This window comes from Pelophylax lessonae, assembly GCF_965119305.1.
Source record: "Pelophylax lessonae genome assembly, chromosome: 2".
In the NCBI taxonomy this organism is placed as follows: Eukaryota; Metazoa; Chordata; class Amphibia; order Anura; family Ranidae; genus Pelophylax; species Pelophylax lessonae.
The window spans coordinates 320,052,325-320,061,439 of NC_138769.1; the positions used below are offsets into that span (position 1 = coordinate 320,052,325).

The following is a 9,115-nucleotide window of genomic DNA, read 5'->3' on the forward strand; positions in this document are numbered from 1 at the left end:
CGGGAGTTATGTTCCGGACCCAGCCGCGAAAAGTGAAAATCCGCAAAATAGAAAAACCCTAATAAAATGCATTGTAGGCATGTTTTTTTTACTGTCACTTTACGTGTAAAAGCATTTTAAGGTCTTTAAACACACTTTTAAAACAATAGAAACTCATTTAAACACATAAAAGATACTGAGAGACATAGCAAGAGCTATGGAAAACACAAAATTTAATTTTTAATGAATTATATAGTAAAATAACATTACAAAAAAAGCAATATACAGGGACCGCAAAAACTGAACCGCGATGGAGCGGGGGTTTACTGTATGTATATGTGTGTATATGTGTGTGTGTGTGTGTGTATATATATATATATATATATATATATATATATATATATATATATATATATATATATATAATCTAATTTTCAAAAAAGAAACACTTTTAAAACGCATCAGATCTCAATTTAGAAAAATATCTATACGGATATGGACTGGGGTAATGTGTTCATAACCAAAGAATGCCACATCGTTTGATGGAAATGAAAATTAACCTACAGAGGGCTGAATTCAAAGACACCCCAAAAATCAAATGCAAAAAAATGATGCAATAGGCTAGTCCATTTTGCTAAAATTTCATTGCAGCAACTCAATGTAGTTTGTATAGCCCCCACGTACTTGTATGCATATTAAAAAAGAATAGCGCAACCATGCAAAAGAAATGACTATTAAATATGGAGACAATCCATAAATAAAAATGGGGGTTTAGTCCCACCATATGGCCATATCGTGCTCAAGCCCACCACTGCGTCAAAGTACCCCATTATCAGTGGGTCCTACACTATCCATAAAAAAGGGGTGAATCCAGCCTCTCTTACCCTTGGAGATAACACTCCTTGCTGGGAAGATGTGCTAATGCACTGCAGGGGACTCCTCCTATATCTACTTGATAGAGGACACAAATAGAGTACAGGTGTGTGTGGGGGATGGGATGCTCAACCTCATAAGTCTGGTCAGACCGAATACATAATAAACAAGCAAAAAATTGGGGGAGCAAACCATGAACATGTATATCTAAAGCCGGTGCAGCTATGGACCAAGCAACATGTATATTAAAAAAGAATAGCGCAACCATGCAAAAGAAATGACTATTAAATATGGAGACAATCCATAAATAAAAATGGGGGTTTAGTCCCACCATATGGCCATATCGTGCTCAAGCCCACCACTGCGTCAAAGTACCCCATTATCAGTGGGTCCTACACTATCCATAAAAAAGGGGTGAATCCAGCCTCTCTTACCCTTGGAGATAACACTCCTTGCTGGGAAGATGTGCTAATGCACTGCAGGGGACTCCTCCTATATCTACTTGATAGAGGACACAAATAGAGTACAGGTGTGTGTGGGGGATGGGATGCTCAACCTCATAAGTCTGGTCAGACCGAATACATAATAAACAAGCAAAAAATTGGGGGAGCAAACCATGAACATGTATATCTAAAGCCGGTGCAGCTATGGACCAAGCAACATGTATATTAAAAAAGAATAGCGCAACCATGCAAAAGAAATGACTATTAAATATGGAGACAATCCATAAATAAAAATGGGGGTTTAGTCCCACCATATGGCCATATCGTGCTCAAGCCCACCACTGCGTCAAAGTACCCCATTATCAGTGGGTCCTACACTATCCATAAAAAAGGGGTGAATCCAGCCTCTCTTACCCTTGGAGAGTGTAGTGTAGGACCCACTGATAATGGGGTACTTTGACGCAGTGGTGGGCTTGAGCACGATATGGCCATATGGTGGGACTAAACCCCCATTTTTATTTATGGATTGTCTCCATATTTAATAGTCATTTCTTTTGCATGGTTGCGCTATTCTTTTTTAATATACATGTTGCTTGGTCCATAGCTGCACCGGCTTTAGATATACATGTTCATGGTTTGCTCCCCCAATTTTTTGCTTGTTTATTATGTATTCGGTCTGACCAGACTTATGAGGTTGAGCATCCCATCCCCCACACACACCTGTACTCTATTTGTGTCCTCTATCAAGTAGATATAGGAGGAGTCCCCTGCAGTGCATTAGCACATCTTCCCAGCAAGGAGTGTTATCTCCAAGGGTAAGAGAGGCTGGATTCACCCCTTTTTTATGGATAGTGTAGGACCCACTGATAATGGGGTACTTTGACGCAGTGGTGGGCTTGAGCACGATATGGCCATATGGTGGGACTAAACCCCCATTTTTATTTATGGATTGTCTCCATATTTAATAGTCATTTCTTTTGCATGGTTGCGCTATTCTTTTTTAATATACATGTTGCTTGGTCCATAGCTGCACCGGCTTTAGATATACATGTTCATGGTTTGCTCCCCCAATTTTTTGCTTGTACTTGTATGCATGCCTGACCACGTCCGAGCATGCTCCTAATGAGACGACGGATTGTGTCTTGGGTATTTCCTTCCAGAAGTATACCAGGGCTTTACTAAGCTCCTGATCAGACTGAGGTGCAACCTGGTGGCATCGGATGGACCGAAACATGTCCCAGAGGTGTTCTATTGAATTTAGGTCAGATGAGCTTAGTGGCCGTTCAGTCAGTTGTGTCAAATACTTCGTCCTCCTAGAACTGGCTGCATACCCTCGCCGCATAAGGCTGGGCATTGTCACGCACCAGGAGAAATCCAGGACCCACTGCACCAGCATGGGGTCAGACAATGGGTCTAAGGATTTCATCTCGATACCTAATGGCAGTCAGGGTGCCATTGTATAGCCTGTAGAGATCTGTGTCCCCCTCCATGGATATGCTCAGACCATCACTGACCCACCACCAAACCGATAATGCTGAACAATGTTACAGGCAGCATAACATTCTCCATGGCTTCCTTAGACCTTTTCACGCCTGTCACGTCCTCAGGGTGAACTTGCTCTTGTGAAAAGCAAAGGGTGCCAGTGGCAGAACTGCCAACTCTGGTGTTCAATGACAAATGCCAATCAAGCTCCGTGTTGCCGGGCAGCGAGCACAGGGCCCACTAGAGGATGACGGGCACTCAGGCCACCGTTATGAAGTCTGTTTCTGAATGTTTAGTCAGAGACATTTACACCAGTGGCCTGCTGGAGGTCATTTTGTAGGGCTCTGGCAGTGCTCATCCTGTTCCTCCTTGCACAAAGGAGCAGATACTGGTACTCCTGAAGGGTTAAAGACCTTCTACGGCCCTGTCCAGCTCTCCTAGGGTAACTGCCTGTCTCCTGGAATCTCCTCCATGCTCTAGACCAGTGGTTCTCAACTTCTGTCCTCCGGACCTACTAACAGGCCAGGTTTGCAAGATAACTGAAATACATCACAGGTGATATAATTTGCTGCTCAGTGATTGCAGTATTCTAGTCTGCATCTCCCCAGGGTAATACTTGAAATATGGCCTGTTAGTGGGTCCCGAGGACAGGAGTTGAGAACCACTGCTCTAGACTGTGCTGGAGACACACACAGCAAACCTTCTGGCAATGGCACGTATTGATGTGCCATTCTGGAGGAGTTTGACTGCCTATGCAACCTCTATAGGGTCCAGGTATTGCCTTATGCTACTACCAGTAGTGACACTGGCTTAGCCAAATGCTTAAATAGTGTAAAACAGAAAAAGAAAAGTGGGGAAAAAAATGTCAGTGACCTCCACCTGTGAAACCATTCCTGATTTGAAGGTCATCCCGTTGCCCATTTAGTGCACCTGTTAATTTCATTAACACCAAAGCAGCTGAATCTGATTAACCACCCCCTCTGCTACTTAACTGACCATATCAATATCCCAGGAGTTTAATTTACTTGATGCTATACTCTGATTAAAAAGTGTTCCTATAATTTTTTTTTTTGGTGTGTATGTGTGTGTGTGTGTGTGTGTGTGTGTGTGTGTGTGTGTGTGTGTGTGTATATATATATATATATATATATATATATATATATATATATATATATATATATTTTTTTTTTTTTTTTCATCACTGGATTTTTTTTCTGAATAAACTTTGCTACAGAGGTGCCTAGCCTTTAGGTGGGACTAGAAATCAAATTTCAGATATGTTAAAATTCTAGTTAGAGCCAAGGGCGTTAAAGTGTTGCTAAAGTAACCTGTTTGATTTTTACCTACAGGTAGACCCATAATAAGGCTTACCCGTAGGTACATTAAATATCTCCTAAATGTGCACCGTTTACTTAGATATTTACATCTATAGCAGCCGGCAGCCAGTGACCTCACCTGCACATGTGCACTGCGCTTTCAATGGACAACATGCCGTCTATTGAGAGCTGTGACTTCCGTGAACATGTGAGGGAGTGACGTCATTGTGTCTCAGCTATTCAAATGTCCTAACCCGGAAGGAATACCGGGTGAAGATGGAAGTCCTGGTAACAATGACAGTACTGGTGCTGGAGGGCTTTGTTTTAAGGTAAGTCTGTTTATAATATGCTAGTATGTAGTTCATACTAGCACATTATGACGTTCTCCTGCAGGGGCCCAAATGTATTTCTTTTGTGGTTTAATAATGCTTTAAATCTGAGAAACTTGTAACAATGGCAAGATTAAAGCTGCATTAAACCCAAAAGCAAAAAATGTAGTACTGCAGTTTACCAGCATTCAAATGTTGTGGTTGCGTTATTGTTTAGGCTTTTTTCCTTTTCTTACCTAGTAATCTTGCCAGTAAAACGGTTTCATGTTTTTTTCATTCCAATGGGAGGGTGGCAGACACCTTTTTGGGTAACATCAATCTAGGGGAGAGGGTAGTGTATAACAATTTACTGCTAAAGTTGGGTACACAAGAGCCAAAAATCTGCCAGTTCAGCAAGCACCGCCTGACTTTCAGTCAGTGTTTACAGCTAACGACTGGCTTTTATCAAAGGAACATGCTGTAAAACCAGCATCCTATCAGTGGTTGTAGCCAATGGCCTCACCAAGATCGGCTAGCTGTCAGTTTTTTGGGTTGAATGACACACAACTCTGCATGTATCCAGCAGAACAATGGGGTTACAACAGCTTTTTCCTTTTGGGATAAAGGTGTTAAATAATTTTAAAGTTTACCATTGTAAGCACCCCTGTCAGTGTTGAATGGGGTCTCAAAATGAATGCCTTTGCTAAACAGCTTTATCTGTTAAAGGAAGTTAAGAAAATAACATACTTGCTGGCTGGATCATTAGGAAAATTATGGGGGGGGGCCCGCACATTGAAATTGATCAGCTGCAATATATAAAACATTTTTGGGGGGTTTAATATCACTTTAATTCTTGGAACAATGGCAAATGCTGTATCTTATGAAATCTTTTTATAATTTTTTAGGTACACCTGAGGCTTGGCGTGTGATGATGTCTCTGAAATCTGGTCTTCTTGCAGAAAGTACTTGGGCACTGGATACTATTAATATTCTTCTTTATGATGACAACAGCATCATGACATTTAACCTTAGCCAGGTGAGAGTACAAGTGTGCAGAATGTTTTTAGTGTTTTTCACAATTTATGCTTTTTTTTACATTTTTGTACCCTAACACACACCTTTCTTCTTCTAGCTGCCTGGATTGCTAGAGCTGCTGGTGGAATACTTCAGACGCTGCCTAATTGAGATCTTTGGTATCCTTCGCGAGTATGAAGTTGGAGAGCCTGGGCAAAAGAATCTGCTTAGTCCTTCCTCTCGAAATTCTCAAAGTCCACTCATAAGTGATGTTGAATATAGTGATGGAGAGGGCTGCCAGTCACTTGATGATCTCCAAAGTGAGGATGAAGGAGAAGAGGAAAGAAAAGCCTTCTTGGCTCCTTGTGCAGACAATGAGGATACCCAGCGGCATACCAGCAAGTTTGACAAACTCCCAATCAAGGTTGTACAGCGGGAAGATGCTTTTGTGTTGGACTGTTCTCACAGGTTGGGTCGTAGACAAGAATTTGATAGTGGCCTCGTGCACTGGCAAATAGGAGGGGGTGATACAACAGAACACATCCAGACTCATTTTGAGAGGCGGCCTGATCCCCCTGTCCGTAAACGCTCCCAGGGAAAACGCAGAACGCGAGAACAGCAAGTAACGGGGGCAGAGGACACTGCTCCTACCATAGATGATGTGCTGTGTTCCAGGTCAAGTTCTTTGCCATCAGAAGGAGGGGAGATTCCAGATGACGACACAGAATTTGCATTAGGTGGTAGTCCCCCACCACGCAACAGACATGGTCTTAAAATTCTGGAAGATGAACCACGTAGTAAAGATGAAACCCCTTTGTGCACACTGGAAGATTGGCAAGATGCTCTTTCTCGTCGTTGCGTGTGCATATCGAACATCCTGCGCAGCTTGTCTTTTGTGCCAGGCAATGACTTGGAAATGTCCAAGCACCCAGGGTTGCTGCTGATTCTTGGTAAACTAGTTTTGCTCCATCATAAGCACCCAGAACGGAAACAAGCACCTCTTACTTACGAAAAAGAGGAAGAACGAGATCAAGGAGTTAGCAGCAACAAGGCTGAATGGTGGTGGGACTGTTTGGAAATGTTGCGTGAAAACACGCTAGTCACAATTGCCAACATCTCTGGTCAGCTGGACCTTTCCCCTTTCCCTGAGAGCATTTGTCTACCCATTCTTGATGGTCTGCTACACTGGGCAGTTTGTCCATCAGCGGAAGCGCAGGACCCATTTGTAACATTGGGTCCCAATGCAGTACTTTCACCCCAGAGACTGGTACTGGAAGCACTGAGCAAACTGAGTATTCAAGACAGCAATGTGGACCTAATATTAGCTACACCACCTTTCAGTCGTCTTGAGAAGCTCTATGGAACCTTGGTGAGGTTCTTAAGTGACAGAAAAAACCACGTGTGCAGGGAAATGGCAGTGGTGCTTTTGGCAAACTTGGCACAGGGGGATAGTTTAGCAGCAAGGGCTATTGCCCTACAGAAAGGCAGCATTGGTAACCTATTAGGCTTTCTTGAAGATAGTCTGGCAGCCACCCAGTTTCAACAGAGTCAGGCTGCACATTTACATGGACCCTCTGCTCCCTTTGAGCCCACCAGTACGGACATGATGAGAAGAGCCTCACGTGCCCTGCTGGCTTTGGCCAAGGTTGAAGAAAATCACTCAGAGTTCACGCTGTACGAGTCCCGTCTGCTGGACATCTCGGTGTCTCCACTAATGAACTGCTCTGTGTCACAGGTCATCTGCGATGTCCTCTTTTTGATTGGTCAGTCATGACGGCTACAGTGGACATCTTTCCAGATAGTTTGCTCCTCTCATCACAGTAGAATGAAATCCTCCCTGACTGTTGAATCCCTTCCCTTTTCTTCCCATCCTCCCTTTTTATTTATGCAAAAACTATGTTTCAATCCACTGTCTGCCCCAGAGAGGAGATCTGGTCACTGTCGTGGACCTCCCCTACCCTTTTTCTTCCTCTCTGTGTTTTGGTGAGAACCAAAGCTACTGTATTTCGGTGAATATTTTTTCCTTTTTTTTTTTTGGGTTTTTTTTTTTTGTTTTGTTTTTTTAATCTTTTTGTTAAATTTGGGGGAATGGGTTCCACTGTACTTAATTACCCTCCCCCTACCTTTACTGTTTGTTGGCCCCCTGCAACAGCCAAGGGACGGGCTCCATATTCTAAGGAGTTAAAGACTTTTAAACCACCAAGAAAGGAGAAGAATTTCCTCCTATACTTAAAAAAAATAAAAAAATGAAAAAAAAATAACTTACCCTTCTCACCTTGCAATCTTTAGAATAGAGTTTGTGTGCCCTGTACCTTTAAACAGAGAAGAAAGCGTAAAAAAAAAGTCCCGAAAAGACATTACCTTTTTAACTGTGCTGAGAAACCCTGCAGAATCCAATTGGAGCTGGAAAAAACCCACAACCTCAGAGACTCCAGATGTAGGTTTTTAAATGGAGAGAGCGGCAAAGGTCGCTTTTAGTTTCCGGAGGAGAGACAGACGCAAAGAAGTCGCTTTTCCCCCAAAGTTTCATGTGAAGCAACACCCTTACCTCTTTAAACTTAGATTGTAATAATCGGAGATCGCCTCTTATAACTGGTTTTAACCTTTAGCTTGTAGGTTGCAAGCTGCGATGTCTGTATATATATGATGATGTACATTAAAGACACACCTCTTGTATTTTCCCTCAACTTTTTCCCCTCACTTAACCTTCACCACTTTCACGAGCTCTTTTCCCTGGATCTGAAGAAAAAAGGGGGTCACGGTTACTTATCCCTAGTCCCCCTTTACCCTCCAGGAGGAGGAACATTTTGCAGATTGTTTGATCCAAAGAGCAACAGGCTCGCCACCATCTTTTCCTCCCTTTGTCCCTTTGTATATCCAGCAATCCTATCAACTTTTTTTTCTTTCCATTTCCAATCAAGGTGTGAGGTTTTCATTTTTTTGTTTTTGTGTTTTTTTTTTTTTTTTTTTTGTTTCAGTTCCAGAAACAATTTGACAATTTTTTTTTTCCAGCGATTTCTGCATATTTGTAGCTCTGAAAAAAAATGTAAATTTCAGCCTATTCCTTTTATTTGTTTTATTTTTATTTTGCTTAATGAATATATCATTTATTCAGTATGAAATCTTTATACTCTATGTTCCCGTGTTAAAAATAAATGTACATTAAATCTTGTTAATAGAGTTGTGAAGAGATTTATTGTGCTTTTCTAAATTGTGGAAAATTGGCATCTCACTTAAGACCAGCCAGCATGCCTAAAGGATGAGTTTACCTTTCGTAATGTTACATATTCCATCCGTTTTTAGCTCTGTGTATGAATGAACTACAAACCCTGACATCCTTTGCGGCTGTCAGCTTGTGAATCTCAATGAACTACCATGGCGCTGTGGAGTGCCGTGGTAGTTAATTTTTTCTTCCTGTTGGTGTATCTGCTTGCCTGTACAGGCACACAGATACACTGACAGATCTGGAGGAGACCTGCATGGCACTAGCGTTCTGATTGCTGGTGCAATGCTTACAGGCTCCAAAAGAATAAATGCACCTTTTACTTTTTTTCCTGCAAAAAATGTTTGTTTTTTTTTTTTTTTTTTTAAGTGAGCTGATCCTTTAATCAGTGCAGCGCCTCCTCACGGGTGTTTCCACCTGCTTGCACCCTGGTTAGTTTATTTCCCCAGATCCTGGCCTTTGTTTAATCTGTAAATG

General features: G+C 42.0%; 1 protein-coding gene across 1 annotated transcript in view; it reads left to right on the forward strand.

The window, feature by feature from the left end:
• The window catches only part of ARID1A (AT-rich interaction domain 1A), a 258,375-nt gene extending 249,788 nt beyond the window's left edge, over window positions 1–8,587 (forward strand). Inside the window, exons 19-20 of the mRNA XM_082245747.1 lie at window positions 5,307–5,437; window positions 5,534–8,587. Coding sequence (XP_082101873.1) covers window positions 5,307–5,437; window positions 5,534–7,189 — 1,787 coding nt within the window. The 3' untranslated portion in view covers window positions 7,190–8,587. The remainder of the gene's footprint in view (window positions 1–5,306; window positions 5,438–5,533) is intronic.
• Window positions 8,588–9,115: the final 528 nt, after the last annotated feature.